Source organism: Heliangelus exortis, chromosome 12 (genome assembly GCF_036169615.1).
Source record: "Heliangelus exortis chromosome 12, bHelExo1.hap1, whole genome shotgun sequence".
Taxonomy (NCBI): Eukaryota; Metazoa; Chordata; class Aves; order Apodiformes; family Trochilidae; genus Heliangelus; species Heliangelus exortis.
The window spans coordinates 8,912,741-8,938,464 of NC_092433.1; the positions used below are offsets into that span (position 1 = coordinate 8,912,741).

Sequence of the window (25,724 nt, forward strand, 5' to 3'; positions counted from 1 at the left end):
TTGAGAAATTAATTTAGTATTATTCAAGAAACATTAAAGTACATTCTTAATGTTTTGTTTATACATTCTTGAGAAAAAAAACATTATAATAAATGTTTACATGATATCTAGCAAAATGGAGACCTTGTTTTACAGTTCCTACTGTAATAACAAAAACTGTTTCCAGACTGCTAGAAAAGACACCATGGTATTGCTCTTATTAAGCATTTCTGTCAGATTTTAAAATATGTCCTTAACATTTAATTGTTATGTACATTCTACCCACAGAAAACATCATTATCTTCTAAGAAGAATCTTCTTCAGTTTTAAAATAATCATGACTCATTCTAAGCCTGAGATGTCTCAGAGTGAATCTGGCTGTAAAAGCACTTTTAAGTTTGGCATGAACCACAGGCTTCATAGAGGGTACCATTAAACTCACTTGAAATGCTCATTCCAACTGAAAACACCAGAAGGAACTCAAAATTCCTTTTCTTTAACCATCAGCTCTTGAGGACTGTTTATAAGCACTTTAAGAAGTTTTCATAAGGGTCTCTTTCTATCCTGGTTCTTGCAAGATTTTATTTAGCTTTCTGTCACAAGTACAACTTGACAACTTAAATCAGAACTTGTGGAAATGGGGAGGCAGATATTTGAATAAAACCCCTAGTGCAGCACAGAAGATTTTCCAACCGTTTCTGCAAATAAGACTTTTGCAACCTTCTCTGAATGTGTAGTCCATTTAGTTACATTATGAGTACTATGCAACTAGACAACAGACAGTCACGATTTGTTAAAAAAATAAAGGGTGCTGTTAATAACTTATCTCTGTAACAGCTGTAACAACACCAAGTTCCACTGCAAGCATCATGATGGAAACAACAAAGCAGTTCAAGTCCATGCATAAAAACCACTCATGTCCACTAATAATTTTAAAATAAGTGCTGATCTGAAGCCATATAACACCAATGCAATACCAATATATAGTTCAAATTGTTTCTAAAATGTTGATTTCAGACTGAGAGGCATCAAATTCAGCTGTACAACATCATCACCCTGTTAACCACTGCAAGAACCTGAAACAAAGTCATGGGAAACCATAATTTCACATCATGTGCTCTCAGAGAGCAGCCACTGGTGGGGTAGGGGAAAACAAATACAAAGAAATGGGCAGAGTTGGGTTTAAGTGAAATTCAGTAGGGGTCAAGTTCATCTGCTGTTGAACAAAGAAAAGAACAGTAAATGACAGCAGGAGTACAAGGTAACACCCAATCCATGATTAAAGACAGGAAATCTGCTATATAACAGAACATCAAACTTAGCCTAAGAGAATGACAATTGGACCTATCTGCTTTATCACATGTTGCCTCTAACTCAGTATTGTTTGTATGGGCAAAATAGCTGGCTTGACGGGTTTATAGCATATACAGAATATTTCTACTATAAATAACAAACCACACCCGGAACAAAAATAAACTTGTTACAAAGCATTTACAAAGAACCACAAAATAAAGCCCTACCATGTTAGCTGAATGACAGCATTAATTTTTTTTCAAAAAGTATTCTGTGAAGAGAGAACACCAACTTATAAGAAAACCTTTCAACAGGGGGATTATCACACTTATTTTGTGATCTGGAAGAGTCAAAATATTAATTGAATAATTGAGTTTTTATAAACCAAATACCTACCCCTTACAATACAAATAATGATCAAAAAGTCCTGCAGATGTAAAAGCTTATGACAGATTCTTTATTTTAATAATGCATTAGCCAAGTGTTCTATAAGCACACCTGAAAATTCTTGCCCAACGAAACATAATCTAAAGCATATTTTATATATCTAGCATGTAAGGAACTTGAAAGTAGCTCTGTAAACTAGGTAAACAGGGTTTAATGGCTTCATACTTAAATCAGAGGTTATTTCAGATGTAAAAGCTGTGTAAGTTTAATAGATCAGCTACTGAAATGAATTAATGAAAACATTGCAAACTCCTAGGCATTAGAGCACTCTCTAGGTAGCACAGGCCATAACAGCTCATAAACCATGCACAGGTTTTCCTACCTGAATCTCAAGCTACTAGAAACTTGGCAAACTCTTACGGCCAGCCTGTATCACTCTGCTTTATAAATAACTCGCAGCTGTCTTTCCAGCACATGTTCATAATTCTTGTAGCACTACTGTATGTGAGGAACCTTGGAATTTACACTACCAATTAGAGCCTACAAAAAGATAGAGTAATTTATTGCAGACCTAAGAACTAATGTATCAACAAATCATGTTTTGCTGGAATTTCAAGTAAAACTGACATGACATAACTAAACATCACAAGTTGTGGACAGGAATTATCATGGTAATTAAACCATGCTGAGTCAATGCATCTGTTTATAATAATTATACTCTTGAATTCTTCAAACTTATTTAACTGGTCACACTAGATTGCTTTTTAAATTCAGTGTATACATTAAAAATACAAGAATTCTGACATATTCTTTGGAGCTGCAGATGGAATTGACTGCTGTCCAGCTGCGCAAATGCCACACAATGAATTACTGATAGCATCTCTATTTATTTGCCAACATAAACCATGCTGTTCCAAGAGAAATTAGTCTTGTGACTAATCACCAGCAGTTCCAATCGTTTGTTCAAAAACAAAACCAATAAGAAAAAACATTTGAAGCCTCACCCATAGATTAAGCAGGGAGGCATTAAAACCAGCTCTTCCACAAACAAAAGTCAGCGTCCAGGCTGTCCACTTGCTACCATTTATAAGCTCTGGTCTTATGAACTACAAATTGCACATCACAGAAGGGAATTTTTAATCCTTCTATTTTCCCTTACTTTGTGGCTAACACTCTGAAATCAAGTTTCCCAAGGTGGCAGAGAAACTTAGCTTCTCCTAAACTCATTATACAGGCTCAACATTTACAGCATTCATATTCTTACACAATTCCTTTTTACCACGTCTCCTATCAGGTATCAGAAACATACTGACCAAAAAAAGGTCAATGCTGGACAGAGGCACAACAGCAACTCTACAAAAGCAAAATAAAAGCAAGCCTTAATAAAAACAGTAAGAGGAAATGCTGGAGCAATCTTCTGAAATGGAAGAGTATGCAACCCACTGAGAGAAGAAAGAGAAAAAGATCTAAAAGCAGCAACTGGGACACACAAACACATTATCTGTCAAAAAGGAGAAAAAGGAATATGGAATTTATACTTTTTACTCCTAAAGCAAAAGGGCGGTGAGAGGGATAAAGCATCCACCTAGCATGTCTCTAACCTACGGCAGGAGAAGAAACAGGATATTCCACAGAGGGAACTGGAGGAGCACGGAAGTACCAGAGCAGGCATGGAAGAGCAGGGATGCCAGCACGACTCCCCCATGTGGAAGAGCCTTTCTAACAAGCTTCTGGCTGCTACAAGTCATAGTAGCTGTAGCTATTCCACTCACAGCTACGCTTTCAGCTATGCAAAAAACTAAACTTTTTTCCCTCTAAAGAGGAAGCTACTTAAATTGTGCATACAAAATACAAGTACACCGAAACAACAGAAAACCACATGTGCTTTTTAAATGTTTAGGATAATGTGTTTTTAAATCATATTGGTCACACTATGAGACAATGGTATTTAAGCACATTTGATCTAGAGGCATAACAGCGTAATTGTGGGTAAAAACCTGACACTGCTTCTAAGAGGTGTCTGTTATGGTTAACATCATTACTTAAGCAAATGAGTATCAGTGGATACAGACTTGAAGCAAAGCCTGTGAGAATCCAACAAAAGTAAAGAGGTGCTTTCAGTGGTAGTATGTAATTAGGTAATGTATGGAATTAATCATCAAGTTCAAAAAGCTGGTAAAGAACTTCTCTCTTAGCAACTTTTATCTTTCAGATTCTTGTCCCCTTAAGGCAATAACCAAAGTCTGCCACCCTGTACAACATAAACACAGTTTTGTAAATACTACCTGCAAAGCATGGAATTCTTCCCATTTGGAATGAAAGGGATCTTTTTCCCCACAAATATACTAGCAGAAAACTAGCAAAGACCACTTACATATCTAAAGTTGGCCTTCAGCATGTTTAGCACATTTTTATGTAAGGTTTCTCAAAAATTAGATCAGCCTTCCTCACAGATAACTACATCTTGGTTAACTGTTAGATAAATGCTTTTGCAAAACTAAAAGGAAAACAAAAAATGAATAACTACAAAGAAGCCTAGTTGCAGCAAATTATCTTAAATCTTCAGGCAACTGCATACCCAAAACATGCCTCAAAATATGTTGGTTTAGATTTCATTATTTATTTTTAGCACTCCAGTTCTTCAGCCAAATTTGGTGTGTAGTGGGGGAAAAAAAACAGAGAAACCAACATAATGGTTCCAATGTTTGTTTAAAATATGCAGGAAATGATGACAGCTGTCTGTGGTACTGTAGAGAGAAAGACCAGTGATAAGCAGAGACAAAATCAGCATTCTCTTCAGTTCTGCCTACAGCCCCAATGCTCTTTTGGTTTCTTTGGCAGTTCCTTCATAACCACCTGAAGTGACATCACACAAAGAGTGAGACCGCTGTGTATCACTGCTTTGGCAAGTGTATGTTAATTCATCTTTAGAAAAAAAAATTTAAAAAATTTCAGTAACACAAGCCCATCATTTACATAACTACGGCAGTCTAGAAAATTATCCTGCTGGCAAAACCAGAAAACGGGGGATTTTAAGGGAACAGGAGGAGACATAGATTAAGAGGCTGAAATCTGAAACTTCCTGGAAGAGGTTCTTAGTCTTCTTGAATTCAAAACTTTCTTATAAATAAACCTGACTACTCTTACTATAGAAAAAAAGAGCACACAAGTTCATAACTCAAGACTGTATCATAATTAACATACAGCCACACAAACCTTATTCCTCACATCTTCTAACAGTGTGCATGACTCATGATTCAAACATAATCCCCATTTGACCAGATGCTTTATTAAATAAAACTGTTTCCCACCCTAGATGGCAATGTAACATCATTTCCATAGACACTAGGAGCAACATATTAAACTGTCATCTCTTATTTATAAGCACCAATCAGTGGTGGTGGGGAAAGTCTTCTATCTGAATGAAGATTTTAAGGGAAAAACGGCATGGAGTTGAGAACAACAAAGATAGTTAAAAAGGCAACTAGAAAAGAGAGCAAAACCAGGCCTAATACCAGTCTCTGATAAGATCTGTACTATTCTTTTCTTTATCAGTTTCACTGACCTGCCTCTGAATTGTCCCATCCTATTCCTGCCTCTTCTCCTTACCAAATCCCAGACACAAAATGCTCCCCAATCACGTGGTGTCTTTATCTCCCTAGAGTCAGCATTTGTAAAGGCTGAACTGATAAACCTGTAGTGTTTTATCAAAGACTTCCATCTCTACACTTCCATCTCTCTGCTTTCACACTCGCTAGCTTTCCTCCATCTCCATACTTTATCCCTCTTCACTCTCTCTCCTTACATCTTGCACTGCTCTTCACTTTCCCCATCCTGACTATCCCTCTTCTCAAGCTGAAACTTCTTCCTCTTTCCTGCTCCAGTCCTATACCCAGTATCTTCCTTAGCTTTATTCCTTTTCTACTCCAAGTACCATATCAACCACCAAATCTCCTGAGTTCCCCATTTTACTGAGTTTTCCCATTATACTGTTCCTCCAGTGTGCAATATTCTTGTCTCCATAGGTTCTGTGTTTCTTCCTCCAAAATTACAGTTCTTTCTATAAATACCTTCCCTCTAAAATAGTCTATGTGCTGGACACCTGACTATAAATCTCCCAAAGACCAAATTAGCCTAATGCTCCATGTATATGAAGGAGGAGCTTATAGCAGAGAGATTGCACTGCTCCGTAACTCAGTAACAGTCTAAATTTAATCTAAACCAGGATTTAAACAAAAATGAAAAATTAAATTAAATTCTGTTCTCCCCACTGATATCTACACAATGCCCAAAGTAACAGCTGCCATTGGCAGAAATTCAAATTATATCATCTCTATGGAAATCCCCATTGAGAGAACTAAAGATGATCTCTATCCATAGAATTCAAAAGAGCTGCTCAACATGGAATAAAGCTTCTTCTGATTAAATACATTTAAGTATGAAGAGGAAAACAGAAGCGCAGAGAAGTTTTTTTGGTACAGGTTTAGCATCTGGGCCTTCCTTATCTTGCTGCTTTAACATACCCACTTTATCAGCACGATAGAGACACATTTAAAACTAGTGAACTGACTGCTAAGTGAGAATACGTAGATGTACACAACACCGCACTTGGGTGCTTAACTCCTGTCCTTTTATTGTTTGTGACTGTTGAGATGATCCTGTATTATACTCTGTAATATAAAAATAATAAAGGTGTTTAAAAAAACATAGCTATGAATCAGTCAGCTTCAGAATTTTGTCTGTCATACTCAAGTGTGGCACTGCTCCACTGTCAACATTAACTTAGTTCTTTTACCCAATAAGATTTTACTTCTGTTTGAGAAAAGACATCAAAGTTAACCTTTTATCATTCATCACCTATATGAAAACCTTTGTGACTTCAAGTCTGCTCATTGGGCTTTTCATAATACAATTTTCCATCCATCAAAATAAAGCTGATGCTGACACAATGCAAACATCAGCAGAGGCTTAGCTCTCTTCTCCAGTGCTCAGCTGTCTTGGTTTCAGCATCTAAGCAGATCAAGTGAGCAACTGATACAGGTCCTTCCCTTCATGTAGATGTTTACTTCAAACAACAAACTGCAACTATCAATTACTAAGTATTCTATGTTATTCTATATTAGAACTATAGAACTGGACATCTGCGTTAGTGTGCCACAAGCTTCCTTAAAAATAAGGTGGCAGACAACTCCCACCTATCTCCTATCAGGTTTTTGATTTCTCTTCTTGATTCTGAGGTCTTTTACTCCCCAAACCTCTGTTCTTCTTGTCTTACACCACTCCACCTCTGCCACACAGCTTGGATCACTAACTTAATGCCATTGCACTTAGCAGCCCCCAGACCCTCACTCCCATTGAGCTACTGCTCTCTGAACTCGGGATCACTGTCACTCCAGCAACAACTCATACCTACAGCATTCTTCCTCTTATTTTCATTCCTACAACATTCTTCTTCAATAACTTTTCCAGCATAGTTGAGAATTTGGAGAAACACCAGAGTCAACTGGTTCTGAAATGGATAATAGAGTTTAGAGGTTGTCGGTATATTCCTTGCATTCTTGACAATGCTATTATGAGGGAGCTGTTTTCTCAGTAATGCTGACAACTTCATCCCTGACATTTTGTGTTGGAATGCAAGAAATAGATGGTGAAAATAAAGACCTCACAGGAGACAACAGTGGATACTATGACCAACATAGACTGGTAAGCTTATCAGTACCACTGACCCTTTCAGCAAAACACTTGATTTCTTCCTATTTAAATCTGCTGTTGGAAGAAGCTCAGAGAAACCACCTTTACATCCTCTCCTGAATACAAATCTGAAGTTCTTGGATTCAGTATGAATCAGTCCACCATGCAGGTAATGGCAATCTACTGTCTACTACACCAAGCAGTTTTTAAGATAGAAAAGACCTCCCTTTGACCTAAAGGTTGAAGTAACTCTATGACTTAGATACAACATGTAGTGATGACAACTTCTGAAGCGTATCCCAAGCTACAATGCTTAGAGACATGGCAAACATATTGCCATTTGAATGCCACCACTATTACTTAAGTTTTACAAAGAATGGTGAACAAGATTATAGGGAACAGAGAGGGGACAACCTGACTCTTTGAAAGAATTAATCTGCATAAGAAGTACACCTCTGAAACTAAATTAGACATGAATAAAAAGTTTCTGATACCACCAGCAAATATTAAGGTTCTCAATTTCACTTGCTTTCTTTTTTTATGTACTTTTTCACTTAGTTACTGTGAGAACACAGATGCTTCCGTATTTCCCTCCTAAGTTAACCAGAAATAAAACCTATTCCCTTCTGCCTTGCAAGAAATCCATGTAACTTTTGTTACCATTCTCCAACTGAACTTCTGCAAAATTCACACATACAATAACTTTCAAAAACTAACTTAACAAATATCTATATTAAACGAGCACTTAAACATTACATACTAGTTCAGTTTTGCTTATTTCTTTTCAGATATATGTAATTTCAGATATCTTTTCAGATAAAACATCCCCTTTTTTTTCCTTTTTAAATCACGCTGTACATTATTCCCCTCACATCAAATGATCTCCCCACCTTCTATAAGTCAGCCAATTACAAACAAAAGCTGTGCTTTTTCTTTTAGAGGGTCATGAATTTAAAAGCTCTATTTTGTAAGCGTTTTGCCATAATTTTAAGATTTGCACATCATGTTTTAATAATAAAGTTACACGGTAACAGAATGAAGCAAACAAACTTACCCCTCTGAAATTCCAGACCTTGGTAGAAGGAAACAGGGAAAAATTGTTCTGTGGCTGTTGTTTTGGCCTGCAAGATTAGACAAGGAAAAGTGTTTACATTTCCAGCTGTAGTATTTTCTGTATCAGTAACAGAGTAACAATAGAGGCAGAAAACCAACACAGGCTTCAGGTACCAAGACACCTTAGATTTCCTTGGCTGTACTTCTGACAGGTTTCTCTCTTCAGTTTAGTTAAATCTTTCCATTCAGATTGCAAATTAAGGGACATTGTAGCCTTATAAGCCTTCAGAGCTGCACTGAACTGATGTTTGACAACAACTTATTACTCCTACTGATTTTCAGTAAGCAGAGGCAATCCTGAGCTGAGCAGTGTGGGTCTGTGAAGCTGCAATTATGTCCTCTGATGCAAGAGGGTGGAGTTTGCCAGCTGTACTCCATGGGGTCACTCAGGTGCCTTTAATCCTAACAGCTGAAACACCAAGGTAGCCAGACCTCTGCGGGATGCTATAAACTAGAGAAGCTGACTTCAGTTTTTACTCATTCCAAAACCTTTCTCCTACTCTATAATTATTGCTATACAATTATTTCTGAAAACTAACCATAATATTCTCCACTTCACTCCTAATGAGTGCTTTTCACCAGTAAGATCTTAAATTACTTTATAAAGGCAGACAAATATTGCTGAGAATTTACACATGAAGTCAGAACAAAGCTTGACTGACCTGTTGACCAAACCAGCAAATAGTTTGGTGGCAGGTTCTAAGTGCTGAGCACACTGCAGCTCCTGCCATGCAATTACACAGATCACAGTAGTGATCACAAATGAAAACAGGAATACAAAAACTTGGTTAAAAAAATGCAAATTCAATGGCTGCCTGTCAAACCTCACCATCCAATAACAACAGGGCAGATGTTTTGCAGTTAAAGCACTGAACTAACATGAAAGATCTGGGAGTCATTCCTGCTGCTTATAACTCCTAAAGGACTCCAAGTCCCTCTGCTCCAGTTTCTTTTCCATAGAGTCAGAACAGTAGAAAGACAGGGAGAACTACTGCTGTCTTCCATATTTTGGTGTAAAATATTTGGTGTATGGACATTTTTTCTATTATGTGCATTAAAACACGTCATAGATGTGTCATCACAGTAAACATTTTCAGTTCTCAACTAAATCCAAATAAGCTATAATTGTGATTTTCGTAGTCATTCTTGTAACATCAAGGGTTAAAATGTAAATCTGTTTTTCACTTTGCCAGCCAGCCAACCAGAAAACACACCAATATTTGAAGCACACTGATAAAGCCACTAAAAAGCACAAGACAGGTTATATCACATAATAAACTAAATTTCTAGCCCAGAAGCAACACTGGAACTGGAACTGTTTTATTGAATGAGAAAAGTATGATCAACAAGAACAATTAACACAGATTATCAATAGTCCTAACACTGTTTTGTGACCTTTTCATTCAGAGAGGATCTCACACTAGAACCAGAGTTACAGTTTCCAAAAACGTACCAAGAGCTTTCTGTAGAGCTGCACTTCTCAGTCACTTGTCAAAAAGATCTTGTTTCAGCTTACAAGTCTACATTTTTCCTTTGATATTTTAATGCTGTTCATGCGTTTTCCCACTTTATTAAGAACTGCACTAGTTTTACTTAATCTGAACACAAGGAAAACAAGACACTTCAACGTGAATATATCAAGACTTATGGTAGCTTAGCCAACAGTTACAAGAGAAATTAAAACTGTTTAAAATTATCTCTCTCCACAATCATCACATAACAAGAAGTGAGAACTCTGTAATAAGCAATAAGTTTGCCGTATCATTCATCTACACTAAACTGAAATCCATGCACTAGAAGACTGATAATGATTTGTTATCATCAATCCGTAACCTTCCCACTCACTGGAAGCATCCCAGACTGCACAACTGCCAGACTTTATAGAGAGCAGACAATATTAAATCCACCTTCTGCCAATTTTTACACTAGGTATCCTCCCTTATCTGATTAGTCAAGAACTTTGTTTTGGTGAGAATGTGTCAAGGCTTAATGTTGGGCTGGCAACTAAACAAATTATAGATGCTCTCTATTAACCCCTCTATCATCCCAGAAAGGAAAGAGACTTATGGGTTGGAAACGCCACCACTAATTTATGAAAAAAATAATATATACGTGAACTATACAAAATCAGTATTGTGCTCCTCCCCCATTAACTATCAGGTCATCATTGAGGCTGCAGGGCAGGGCCTGGGATAGTTCCACACCGGGCTCCTGGACTCAGCAGCAGGCAGGAATGGCATTCAGGAACAGATTCAGGAATGCACTGATTGTGATCAAAGACAGAAGAAAGGATGGAGTCCTCCCACTAGCCACGGACAAAGAAAGCTTGGTGCTTGTGATCCTTCAGATTTATACTGAGCATGATGTGTATAGGATGGAATACTTCATCTGATCAATTTTGATTCACCTGTCTGGTCTGCTCCTCCCCACAGGAGGGTTGCAAGTGCCACTGGCATCCTCCCCTTCATATCTGGCACACAGAAAGTCAAGAACTAAGCAGTGACCTTGGTTCTGCATACCCTTCTCCAGCAATAACTATAAACATGGAGCATTATCAGTCCTAGAAGCAGACACTGACTGTAAAACATGTTATTCATTCCAGAAAGTGCAGTTACTTAGAATAGACTTAACTGAAAAGTGAAATTACTAAAAGAGAATTGGTTCTGTCCTGGTTAAGCTAGGACAGAATGTACCTCTCCATTATGCACAACACTGCCAATTCTGATCTCACAGGGTGTAACAAAATTCTTCACAAGCTGATTTTTCACCCAATGTGTGCAGCACCCTTCTAATGAGCAGAAAAAAGGCCCAAGTATCACATTCATTTACTACCCTATGGGCTACCTTAAATAATTTCTTCTGAAGCTTTCACTTTTATGCATCTGGCCTGGCTATTACATCCCTCTTTCCTACTGTCTGGGATATTCAAAGATAATTCCTGGGACACAACTACTATGTCTAATCTCCCATTACAAGCAAGAATTTCATATTGCCCATCTCAAAGTTATCAAGATATTTAGACACAATTTTTAGACAACAGATTAACATGTCTCTCAGAATATACCAGTGGAGTTTTTTCATGCAACCTTTACTGTGCTGTAGGTTTGTTATATAAGGTAAATCAGTAAGTAAAAGTATATTAAGAAATCCTTATATTCCTTATATTAAGGAATCTAAAGACTACAATATCCACTGAATGTTTTAAAGTTTCTATTGCATTTACTTCAAAAAGTGTTAACTGTCTTGAAGCATGATGATGAGATCAAAGAGCATTTATGGTAGTTTAATTTTTATTACATCTTCATCTGATCCTGCAGTCATTCTGCACATAGAGTCACTGACTAAAACAGTGTTTTTTTAGATATGAATATCCAAGCTGTGTGTCTTTTGTTTAAAACACTCAGCTGCTACATCTGTTTGACGATAAAAGTGCATTTCAGAAATTTACACGAGCGCTTATTCAGATAATAAAAGAAAAGCCCAAACCACTTAGAGACAAGCTGTGCTAAGTAAAAATTCTTTTCGATCAATAAAAATAAAGGTTGTTAATACAGCTGTGAATATTTCAAGGATTCTGTTAAATAATAAATAGTACTTACTGTTCAGAACTGTTCTTTGTAATGTCATCTGCTCAACCTATCAAAAGCGTACACTAACACACTGTTCAAAAAAGCACATTTATTGAAACACAGTGGGATATTTCTGAAACTAAACTACACAAAAAAAGGAAAAAGTTCAAAGTTGTTCATCTGGTGAGGCCTGAGATATGCAAGAGAATTTTTAGCTTTTAACATTAGTTTTGAACATTAGTTTTTAACATTAGCTTTAGGTGTTTTAAATTAGAGATAATATCTAATGTTGTGTAAAAGCATTTTAAAAAAACCCAACACAGTTTCACCTACTTCATAAAACCCACTGACTCCTCCATTTGAAACCTCAAATGCTATTTCTCTGTTATACTAGACCTGTGTATTTTGGCACTGAGAGGAGATTGTAGAAAATTTCATTTATTTTCCATGAAAAAAAAGTCCAATACAGTAGAACTTGGTTCAGAAAACTGTTAAGTTTACACTGAGAGTTTACTTGACAGGGGCTAAGTATCTCATAAAAATTATGTACATGTTTGATTTATCAAAGTCCAAGTCTGCAGGCATGAGCTCTTCAAGCTCCCATAGTAAGTACTGATAAATAAATGGAGAGGAAAAAAAACAACCCAGCACTTAAATGAGCAAGATTTGACACTTGCTACGTTGAGAGAAACAAAAATATCCACCAAAAATAGATAATTGACTTTTACTAGCAGGGCTGACTTCCTGAAGACTAACATAATCTTTTATTGTCCTACTATCATGAACTATGTGTCATAAATGCATTAAGAAAGAAAAACAACTCTTGTGAATCTGGATATACACAGATGAAAGCCTGCATCACAGAAGCAGGTACATGCACCAGTGAGCTGTCCCACACCTATTCTTTCCCCATGCTTTCTTCAGAACATATTTATTTATACTGTTAATCAATGCACAGCATTGTAAAATATACCCCATTACTAACAAATAACCAAAGAAGCCACATAATACATTTTTTCATTTCTGCATTTGGTTAAATTTCTGTAAAAATTAATACTAATTTTAAGAAATAGGAAAAAACTGTAGATTAAGGTCTACATTTTTATCTAAAAATCAGGTACTTGTAATGATGCAACATCTCATCTTCTGAAGAAATACAGTCTTGATTTAAAGCTTTACGTATAATTTATTTATTCATCTGTAACTACAGCAGGCTAATAAAATAAATTATTATTTATAATATATACAACAATGTGTATTATATTATATATTGTTTATATATTATATTATTTATATATTACAGTATACATATAAATAATACATATATTTATAATATATACAACACCATAAAAGCATCCCCCTTAACATATGAACTCTGCCACAGGTGAAATAGAAAGCCCTTGCTAGTAGCCAGCAGGAGGCCACAGGCTTTCCTGCTGTTTGACAAAGGTAGAGCCACATTAATGCTGGGAAGGAGGAGAAGTGGGTCCTGTATTATGTTGCTATAGCAAAACACCATTGTTTCATGAGTATTATAAAAGCTAGGATTAGAAAGATTATTCACTGGCTTACTTTGAATGAACAGCCTAAAAATTATTCCTACGTCATTTCAAAATACTAGGAAGAAGAAATGGCAATATTATGTTTACTAATTTTTAGTCATTATCACATCCCACTGCTGTGTCACAGATATAAGCTGAATCCCTGACAAAGAGAACAACTCATTAGAATGAAGTTTCCTCATCTCTGTGGTCAGAGATGCAGATAAGACCTTCAGGTGCCCAAGCAAAAAGAGATCTGAGGGCAACGCTAAAATGGCTCCCATCATGAGATCACCTGAAAAAGCAAGCCTCCGGGCAAAAGCCTCACAATATTCATGCACAGGCAAAGAGGAAAAGTACACACCATTTTGTTTTCAAAATAGAAGCTCTCACTGAGAACTTAAGTCTGGGAAAACCACTTCCTTCAACAAGATAGAATACTTACTGGTTAGACAGAAACAAATATTTTCACCCAGAGAAAGCACAAAAGGGATTTATTAGCAGTTTGTGAAATCCAACCAAACAGAATTTCCAATTAGCCCATAGAGAAGCTGGTAACACCCTGAAAATGATCATTCAAGTGCCATCACATCATGTTCTTGATACAGGAAATGAGTGTTTTCTGAACATCCTTTTTGTTTGGATTCATATCATGTGGCTTTCTTTCTGAAGGTAAACATCAGTTCCTGCAAAGCTCTGGTTTACTAACAGGCATCTACAAAGATCAGAAGGACTGAATAAAGTGGACAACACTATAACAAGTCACCCTTGGGGACAAGTCAATCAAATAAAAGACTTTAAAACTTCTCTACTACTATTTCTTTCTCTTGTAATTTGCAGCTTTTTTTTTACTTCAACTGAAAAGGCCAAAAACTGCAGCTTTATAATAACAGTGTCAAAGAGGATTGCTATTTCATTAAGTCTAAAGACAATTAAGAGGTTTTTACGCATTGAAAAGTTTAAAGCTTTTTTTTTTTCTTTGGATGCTCTTTGCCCTTTTTTCTTTTAGGGGAATTGGAAGCCTTGGAGAGAACACTTTCAGATCATTACATTACTAGAGATCAATTGGTACAATAACCACAATTCTGCTTAACAAAATATTTAGGATACGCAAGGCTGAAGCATCTGTAGACACACAAATATTTTTAGAAGTAATGTACCCAACAGAGCCACTTTTCTTTAGTAAACTGCCAGTACATTTATTTTTTCTAAATCCGTTATGTTATGTTATGTGCACTAAAACATACTGCAAGAGGCCCCAAGTCAAAATTTAAGGCAATTTTTTATATATACAAGCTCAAAACATGCAATTTCAAGATTTATAAAGACATTTTCACTTGTAAGACTTTCACTTGCATCAGTAGCAGACTGGACACTGCCGGAATTCAAAATAAATCCTGATTTTGTCTCTATTACAGCTCCATTTCCATCTGCAGAGTGAAGCCTATTAAGCTGCATGGGTAACTGAAGAGCAACCACAGGCCCACCGAGCTTCCTAAACTGTTTTCTCCTCATCTTTAACAAAGTGATCTTCGTAATTTCTTTTCTTCACCTTTACCATTTTATTGATCTTGAATTAGTAATGTCCTTCTAATACTGATTAGTTTAGTTTCACTTTTCTGATAGAACTATTAAGCCTTTTTATTGCAGCCATAAAACCCCTGAGCTCCATAAGCATTTTGTCTTACTCCATGATAGTAAGAGTACCAAACCAAGTCCAAAAATGCTTTTAAGTTTAAAAGTTTATGCACATCCTAAACACCAGACCGTTTTCCCTTTTGTTCTCAATGGAAGTGAAATAAATACAAACAAGGCAACTATATGCACAAAGGCCAGTTTACACATGCAGGGAGAGCCAGATTTAACAACAAACAGTTTCAATAAATAGTGCATACTCTGACATCAGGACATTCTGTTGAATACAAACACTGACAAAATTTATTTCTGCAAAAATCAGAAAAGTTTCTGAAGGCAATCTATAAATGGACACTGAGGTCAACAAATACTGACATCTACCATGTGACCTTTGTGATCTTGACAGTCGTCACACAGTGAGGTCAGAAGGCTATCAAGACAGATATATCTTCAACAGTTATGTAAACCAGTTTACATAACAAATAATACTGTTAATAAAAGCTAAGTTATCATTCTGGAGCAGAAGATTTTGTACTACAGTTTTGGAATTTTAAGTTTCTTTACAACATGAAACATTTGAAGCCAGTGCCAAATATTACACCCAATTTTTCTAACTCTCTTCTTGGCCAGAGGGTTGATACTTCACCAATATATTCAAAGGGTGTATGTACTCTGAACCTAAACAATCCTTTGTAACATCTAGATTTTTATATAACAAAATAGCTTCCTACTAAATATGCAAAAACCCCACAGTTTCACTATTTCCATAATTTCTGAAGGGATATTTAACCAGAGATGTAAAAGCGAAATGTTTTCAGTGGTTAGTTATTATTCACAGCTGGGTTCCTGTGGGAACATTTTGTGCATCAGTGTTGCCATAGTAATTACTATAGAAACGCCTGAATGCAATGGAGTAAAACCTGCTCAAACTATCATTCCATTAAAGCTCCTTCAAAACATCAACTCAAAATACCATCTCAGGACAGAAAATGTTCTCTCATCTCTACTTCTGCCAGTAACAAGTTATGTTTTCTAGTCTCCTTAATATAAATGCACTAACTACATAACAGTAGCTTCAGCCCAAGACCACTTACAAGACCATATAGAAAACTGTGATAAAACAGTTACGTTAATAGTATAGAATCCTAAAAATTAAAAATAACACTGTACCAGTGATTACTCTGAACATTTTTATTTTTTGTTTTGTCTCAGGTCAAAGTACATTCATACAAAAAGTGCATTCATGGGCAGGAGAGATTTGGAGTCAGATATATAATTCACATATACACACACACACCCCCATAAAAATTAAATGTATTTACATGGATGAATATACATGCCCCTGTGCTTTTTTTTTTTCCCCCTCCTTCTTCTTCCAATTAACACAATTCCTGCAACAACAGGAATTAGCATGTTAGTGAGACCAGTGGCTCACAGGGAGTGGGATTGTGCTATAAAGTAGACCAGTGAGGGATTGATCTGTGAATAGAGGAAATTTTTTCATCTTTTTCAAGGTAAGATTGTCTGCCCATGCCTGGAAGCATTCTTATTTTACCTTACTTTGAGATTTGTTATCAATTACCTTAATACAAATATTTAGTTACCTTCCTTCCAATATGTCTGTGAAGTACAATGTCAGAGCAGCAAGTGCAATAATTAACTATGTTACTTTATCTCCCTCACAGCATTTTACAGTAATCACATATATCAAATGTACTGGCATCCAATGCACCTTTCCATTATTTTAAAGAGGGTTCTTTTCTGTATTGGAAGAGGGGGGGTGGGTGGGAAGGGAGCAAGCCCCAATAACTATTTTAACATATTAACAGTATTGCTAAAGATCACACTTCCGTACCTCAGTTTTCAAAAAAAAAAAAAAAAATTAAGAAAAAAAAGACATTTATGTCTGCAGTGTGTCTGTGCCACACATACCAAAACTTTGCTATCATAGCACACTTCAAGTAAAAGCTAATACAGATCTCTAGTCTACATCTTTTTAATACATAAAATAAGTTTTTGAAGCCAAGCTGCTGGATTTTTAAAAATCATTTATACTATGAGCTCTTGATTAACAAAGTAACATCTTGCTTTCTTTACAGCACTTTTCATTTCCAAATGCATCAAAAATGCTGATTCTAGAGTTCTATGAAAAACTGAGAAGAAGAGTTCATTTCATACAATAATCTCATCACCCTCAACTAAATTGGGGTCTTTAACACTATTTAGTGATGCTGCAAAATTTATCGACAGTGTTGTTTGTCTAATAGCCCTACAGGCAAATCTCCCAACCGTGACAACTTAAAACTGAGAAAGAACAGGTATGCAGAGATGAGCTGATCCAGTTCCCTGGGAGAGGTGGCATAACAGTGAAAAACATTCAGAGCTTGGCTTTGCAAGTCTGATGCTCCAGTACGGGCTCTTTGTTAAGGGGAAAGATTAATGATAAGAAATTGCTTTCTCATTCATATGAGAGTAAGGAGGCACCGGAATTCAGTGAAGCAGAAGCCACATTCTGTGCACAGCGTGTGGCTTCATGATACCAATCAGAATGTAAAGAAGAGATAAAGCACAGCGAACTCATGATAACAGCCGAGGTGTCGTGTAGCAAGCAGGCTCTGAGCATCCCTCAACCCCTTACACCCACTCCAACAGGCCCTACAAGAGGCAGACCTGATGAAGATTGGTTTCCTGTGGAAGCAGGCCCTGTGTTTCTTCCCACACCTCAGCAGACTCCCTGTCCCTCACAACCTCTGTGACATTCTTGCCATGAAAAGGCTGTGGTTAGACCTCAGCAATACATCTGCTGGTAGGCTCCTCACAACAGAACATAAAATGGCTACACCCTGGCAGCCTTCCTCACACTGGTGGTACTAACTGGGGTCTCTCACCTCCACTCCAACACAGTTATGTTCCAACTCTCTCATATAAAAAAATATTTTGTTAAAAATGAAGCTGGGCAATGGGCTGCAAAGTTACTGGCAAGAGACAGCACAGTCATCTGCCATTTCCTGAGGAAACCAAGCTTTCTTTAAACGACATAAGTACATCTTTCTGCAAATCTGACTTTTCTAGCTACCTCAGCAAGCAAAGAATTATCATAATTAATACGCATTATTACCAGCATTCTTGAACATCAATACCTACATTCAGATATATATATTAAGCATACATATATGTGTGTGTATGTTTAGGTATACATCGAACAAATGTAAGTGGATATTCTGAAGCATTTGCAGGTATTATTCAATATTTTTGTAGAGCTCTTCTTTCAGTCATGCATTTGAATTAATTTCTGTTCATAATAAACTATGAGCTATTAGCCCAGGTTTTCTTCTCCACATGAGAAGAAATGAATCTATAGATTTAGCTGGGGATTTCCTTGTGTTTCTAGTTTTAAGACAGTGTAATGACACCTTACTATAGAAAAACTTTTTCATACCTGAGAGATTTGCAGATGACCAAGTGTATTCAACTGGAAAGACACAGATTCAAATCATCCTCTCTTACAACACTTTATAGAAATTTTCATGTCCCATAGGAAAATATAGTAAGTGTAATCAGTTCATCTATTCTTCAGCCTTCTCGTATTCTAAAAGACCAAGTTAAAAATCAACATTTTGTTTCCCATCTTTTGTTTCCAAACAGTGCAATGTTAAAATGTTCCCATAGAAACGTTTGTTTTCCTTGAAAACTTTATCACCAGCTCCCTCTACAGTCAGAGAATTAACTAGAAATATATAATCACATTTATTTGGGGGAAAAATGTCATTACTGTTATTATTAGGGTATGAACAAATGTATAATAACAGACTGTTTACAAAAAAAAAAAAAAAAAAAAAAAAAGACACTGGAGCCACAGTAAAGAGGAATCATGAACAAGGACAATAATATCTAAAAGAGGAGCAGGGTTAACATACATGAAACAGATGGCTGGCAATGGTGGATAAGGAGATTTTCTTTCTGTGTTTTAAAAAATGTCACAGATACACTTCATATAGGACTGTGCACAGAGAATCAAGATGTTACAAAGTGGTCAGCAGAAATTCACACTGTTCTACATTTCAAGTGTATTTACTTGTGTAGTTTATTGTAGTCTACTTCAAGAGTTTTTTGTTTAATTTTTGTTTAGTGGGTTTAAGTTAAGATTTCCTGGCCTTTTCTAAATCAGCCTAGAAGTAAAAAAACACTCCACCTACAATGGAATGCAACAAAACCTGGTGTGCTTCACCAAACACAGGTGCTTTTACCAAACAATGAAAGTCACTGAGCAAAGGAAGAATTTAAACACATATTAACCAAGCAGAGATTTTTTTGTTAGAGCTCATCAGCCAAATATTGCTTAAAAACAAAAAAGGTATTAGACTGATTCCAAAGTACACATAATAATAAGAAAGCCCACAAGACTGAAGAAATAGCAGGAGTTAGATTTAAATCAAATATCAAGTTTTGCCTTTGTGGACACCTTTTTCTACTCCAGTCAAAGAAGGAACAGAAAATCCCCACGGTCAGAAAGGTGAGAGTGCTAATATAGCTCTAAGGAACCTGTAGGCTACATAATTGCCACAAAGGCCTGGAAAACTTTAATTATCATAGGTACGGTGTGTGTTGAAACACACTGGAAGAGATAAGCAGCTGCTCACGATGAACACGTGTCCCTGGAGGGCTAATTGTTGCTGAAGTATTGATAGCAGTTAATGGAGATGGGCTGACTCGCAGAAGAGGCATATTGCATAAAGGTCTATTGCACACGTGTTTGATGCAGTCTGTTATAAGTACTGCCACTATCATCTGTTTAATGTCTTATCTTGCAGCCTCTCTAAACAGAAATAGGAAAACCTTGCACTGTTCCTGTGGCAGCTTGCTCAAAAGACTTACTTGCTTGTATGTTGTAATACCATACACAGTATTTAAAGATCAAACCCCCATGAGGGATATCTTTAAATAATTGTGGTTTTCTACAAAATGCAGAGTATGTGTATCAAATACAGTGTTGTGCTAAAGCAGTTCTAATGGTGGTGTTTGGGGGATACTGAGAAGGATATTAATGATACTAATACCCACTGACTTAGTTAAAAGCTCCTTCACAACATGTAAGATCTGTATATATCAAATGCTGATTGCCTATGATTCAAGTATCAAATCACTGTATATTTAATTTAGCCAGAGGTAAAAATTTTTGGTAAAGAAATGTAAAAAAAAGAAATTAAGACAACCTAAAAAAAATTTGAAGTCTCCAATCTCTGTTAGTTTGTTACTGCCACAAGATATTTTTCCCATTGTTTGAATAGACTGTGAAGGAAGGAAAGAAATACTCTCCTTCACTTTTCTTGTTTACATGTTTCATGTTTTACAAACAGAAATTTTTACCATTTCTGCAACTTTTGAGTTTTCATAAAGTAATAGAAGGGAACAAAAGTGTAGCAAGATGCAGTATATCTGAATGAGATGAGGCTCTACAGCATGAAAAATATAACTAAGATGGATGACAAATTTCATCCTTGCTCTAAACTACATAAATTCTTTTTTTTGAATGTTTGCAAGACTGCACTAAGGTCTCTTGTGCTATAATCTGAGCTTCAACTTGCTAATGACCAAAACACAAGACAGCGATGCTGATGCCCCTTCCACAATACATTAGTTACTTATAGGGGTGATTCAAGCCTAATCACCATGCATGTGTAATTTATTACCCTATCAGCATACTCTCCTCTCATCCACAGAAGGAGGGGTGTATTAGAAAAAGAATAAACTTAGACATGCCAAAATGAGAATGCCTGGTGCTTTAGATAAAGCTATACAGATTTACTTCTCAGTTCTAGTGATTTCTGTTACAGCCAGGAGAGTGACTGCCAAAGAAAGTCCAAAGTGACATGCATTTTTATTAAACATTTTTTCTAAATTTCACCAATATGCCCCATCAGAGATCAAGGAAGAAGCCTTTTAATGACAGATGCACTGATAGATTTTTATACTCCTTTCCAACCTTACAGTAATTCAAAACTAGAGCTTACTTCTAGGTCAGAATATAACAACTATGTCATTAGCCTGTCTAGTACACATTTACAACCCAAATACCATTATGAACAGCATAAAAAGTTGACACTGAATTGGAACCAATTAGGTATTTCAGAAATGTTTGTTTAAACTCCCTGGGATAACAGGCTACAAAGGGAAATGGCACAGTGAAAAAGCAGGCAGAACACAAATAGAGTCATAACCAAGCATGTAGCAAATGTCTCAAGATGTTATGCCAATATAAATTATCTGTAGTATGACCTAGAGACAATACAATCATATGTACAAAATGCAGACTACACCTTTACACAGAAGCCTAGGGAGTGATCTTTCACCGAAAGAGAAGACATAAATCTCCTAGGAGAAAAAAAAAGAAAGCAACCCACTAAGGAAGGAGAACTAGAAACGGGAAGGACACCATTGAGTTCAACAGCGAGAGCAACTTGCTCCTTGGCAGTGCTGAGAAACATCCTTTCCCAAATTTCGGATCAAGGCTGCCATCTTGTGGGACTCGCGTTCAGGCCAGCATTCAAGCTGAAGGCTTTTTCTTACCGTAGAAATCGGGATTTTTTTGATCCCATCTAGGATAAGGAAATGCAATCCAAACCAGGTTTTGCAAGACATTATGATTATACATGCGTTTAAACTTGTATTTGCCTTTGAGGCATATTTTCCTCAGTTAAAAAGCCTATTTCATGTCTGCATGAGACTTAAGTCAGCAGTTGGCGACTGCTCTTCCTTTAACCATTTCAGCACGTTCTCATCTCTCACTGTTTCTGGGTGTGCTACAGAAGCTGACACGAATCATCCTCTGCCTGCTCTACCTCGCTTTTCATCCTGGATCTTCATCCTCTTCCTTTAAGGGACTGGCTCTCAGGCAGCAAGTCCCAGTGCAAATTACTCATTTATAACACTTTTCAATACTCCTACTCCTTTTATGGGCAGAGAAGTATATTAAACAAACTAGGGATTACATGAGATAGATTTTTTTAAAATCTAAGCCGCTTCTATATTGTAAATATTTATCTGCTGTATTAACATAGTCTGCCATAATTGTTAGGTTATGCTAACTACTCTCAATATTTTTCAGCTTTCCAAAAAGAGCATTTCCTGTCTTTGCAAAAATACTTTACCAGAAAACAGCTCTTTCAAATAAGATTAATTTTATCTAACTATTCAAAGTGTTAATCAGCGATTCATGGGACTTCCTTTTTGCAAACACTGTATCCTTGTATTCCCCAAACATCCATGTGCCTTTTGTAATCACAAACATCTGCAATTAAACTGCACTTGACTACAGCCATTTTAATTCAGCCCTTCGGGATGACTCATTCCTACTGATTGAGCAGGGATGTAGAAGAAACAGGGAAAGTTGTTAGACTTGTTTCTCTTCTCACTCTAATTCCAGACATAATTCTTCCTTCATCAGTTAGGAGCTGGCAAAAGCTGCAACAGGATTATGATAAATTATGTACGAAACCTTATTTCCCACACAAGTTAGGAGTCAGCTCGAGTACTTGTCTGTCTTTGAGCTACAGTATGAAGCAACTGAGCTACCCTGCTCCGATCCTCACTAAAGAAGGTGAGGTGTGATCACACCACACACACTAAGGTGAATATCTAACCATGTGGGCTCTACATACTACCTCATCATGAAAATGCAGATTTTCAGCTTCACAACATTGCCTTCCTATCTTACTTTTAATCCCATTGCAGTTGTGGGCATGCCAGTTCAAGCGTTTTTTTGACCTCAGTTGACCCTTTAATTTCTATTTTGTTTTTAAAGAGTAGGTGAACTTTTTAATTAAAAAAAAAACAACAACAAACCATAAGATAACTCATATATTCAGGGAATGCTCTGATATCTAGTTACTGGGCAGAACTTCACTGTAGAGCCATTTTTCCTTATTAAATAAAATCACATTAAAATGTTGCCATAAATTGTAAACCTGATGGGTCCTGAATCAGCGAATAACTGAACAAGCTTTAGCTCAGCAACTGCTGTTATGAACCAAGAATTTTAAAAGTGAGAAAACACTTCATTTGTGAGATCAGAGGTCAGCCACATAAAGCCCAAGCACTATGGACTGAGAGCAGTGTACTGCAATAGAAATGATACATAAATACGCAAAGGCACATAGTATCTTTCCTGGGAAGCCTGAGACTGCAACTAACAAATATTCAAGGCAGCCTGAGGCTATCCCTCCTCCACCTGCCTTTCCCCACACCTCCCATCCTATCCTACCTTGCACCCTGCACACCTGTTTGAAATGCTGCCTTGCACCTCTGTACTTTTTGACACCCAGTATTTTTATCTTTCCTCGTTGCTTTCCTGTTTCTTATTTTTCCATCATCTAACACATAAAACAAGGTCAGTCTCCAGGAAAAAAAATGAGTTGTTTGTTAGAAGCAAACTTTCAAAATTACTTAGTGCCTTCAGGACTCCAGAAACATTTAAATTTCCCTGCCTTAATAATTTATTTACAAGTTAATTTTACAGGGAATCAGTCTAGTAAAGTCAACAGAACTGCATAGTAATTGTAAAAACCTCTACTTCTGACAACCAAGTCCTAAGAAAGTGACCACTGACTCTCCACTTCCTTAGTCACTGTATCTTTCCCCAGTACTTACTCCAGGTTTTTACCCTCTGCCTTGTACCAAACAAAAATTTGTAGGATTATACTACATATAAAATTATGGAAATTAAAATTAATCTCAGCACAATTAATCGCACCACAATTTCAGTCATGAGGGATCCAGAACCCCAAATTTCAAATATTAGTTTTAGAAAGCTGAAATACTTCCTGGCTTAATGCTATGTAAAAAGATAAAGAAATGACTAGCAATATTTCATCCAGCCTAGAGGAAGCATGTTATAAATCCACACGCAATAACAAAAATGGGAACATTTCCAATTCCCCTGCACATTTGTTTTGAAAAACAACATGCCAGCCAGCTACTTTCATAGTAAGCATAGATGAATTGACACACTTCCCACTTACTCCCTTATCTTTACTTCCTTTCTTGCAATTTTCAACATGAAGAAACTGAGAATCTGCCAAACCAGTAGCTTCTAGAATTTCAAGGCTCTCAAGCTTTATTTGTTCAAGCACTGTTCCATACTGGCTCAGACAGTGAACGGTCATAAAATCAATAATATCAGCTGCATTTCTCAGTATTCCTGCTGATCAAGACCAATTTAGTTTGCTACAAACACACACGAGCTCTGCTGTGGTGCTCTCTCACTATCAGACATTCACAGCAGTCATGCCAGTACTACCAGCATTATTTTCACTGCTGTAATCTTTGGGGGGGGGAGGGGGGGAAAAATACAAGCAAGTGAAGCATTGCAAGTTTGAGAATTCAATTAACTTTATCTTGCAGTGGTATCAAACTACACAGATACAAAATAATGATGAAACAGAGTGGCAGAATTTGTAAATGGCTATGCAATGTACGTGGGAAGAGAGACAATACCTCTGAAATTCAAACTTCTGGTAGTAACTAAAGTTTAATTTTTCTTTAGTGTTTTTTCAAATGTTTCTTTGTATTTTATCAGATTATTTTCTTTTCTAGTGTTAGGCATAGAGAAAGAGAGCAGGTAAGGTCTCAGATGCCTTCTTCATAATAAGTGATGTAGTTAAACTACAGAATTCCCAATTCACATTAGCATTCTGGGGAGACTGAAATTAATAGTTCTTCCTGCAAGCACTCCACTCCATGAACTTCAAAATCCTAGCTAGTTAGTGCTGTGTGACCAGTTTCACTTAATCTTCTATAAAGTTACATTATCATCTTCAAAAGAGGGGAAAGTAATTAACAATTATTTACTTCATTTTTATAATTTATCCTCTAATCTATCCTCAGTATGAAAATGTATCATACCAAAAGTGTTTATGGTAGCTTTTTTTAGAACAGGATGCCACGCACTAGGTAATCTATGAGATTAAAATACTCACTGGGAGACACTAAAACAATAGTTACAATTTGTAACCAAAGTATAAATTCATAAAAGATTCCAACATTCAGGGATGGGAAAAGATAAAACAATTTACATTTACCAGCTAAAAAAAAATGCATCATGCTTTTACTGAGCAAAGTACACAGTCACATTCATACAAAGTATGCAAATTCAGTCACAGCACTAAAGAAAACTTCACTATGTACTAAAGTTATGTGGCTAATTCCACCACAAGTTTTTGTATTATATTAACATACTTGATATTAAGTGAATCTATTCATTGCTCTTACCTAAAAATAAAATATGATTAAGCTGTTGACATTTTAGTAATAGTTTATTCAATGAAAAGCATTAAGCATTGACTTCTGTCAGTGAGTCAAAATCACCACCAATTATTTACTCTTTCCTATATGAGGCCTGAATATAAGGACCTGCACAACATCATAGGCTTTTACATGCAGAACAAATGATGTTTAAATGCTAAATAAGGTCTTCCTCAGGGCTTTTGCTCTGTGGAGACTTTTGACTTGAATGGACAAT

At 36.4% G+C, this 25,724-nt stretch overlaps 1 protein-coding gene across 1 annotated transcript in view; it reads right to left on the bottom strand.

The window, feature by feature from the left end:
• ARHGEF3 (Rho guanine nucleotide exchange factor 3) overlaps nt 1-25,724 on the bottom strand; it is a 102,943-nt gene that overhangs the window by 63,338 nt on the left and 13,881 nt on the right. Inside the window, exon 3 of the mRNA XM_071755852.1 lies at nt 8,405-8,471. Coding sequence (XP_071611953.1) covers nt 8,405-8,471 — 67 coding nt within the window. The remainder of the gene's footprint in view (nt 1-8,404; nt 8,472-25,724) is intronic.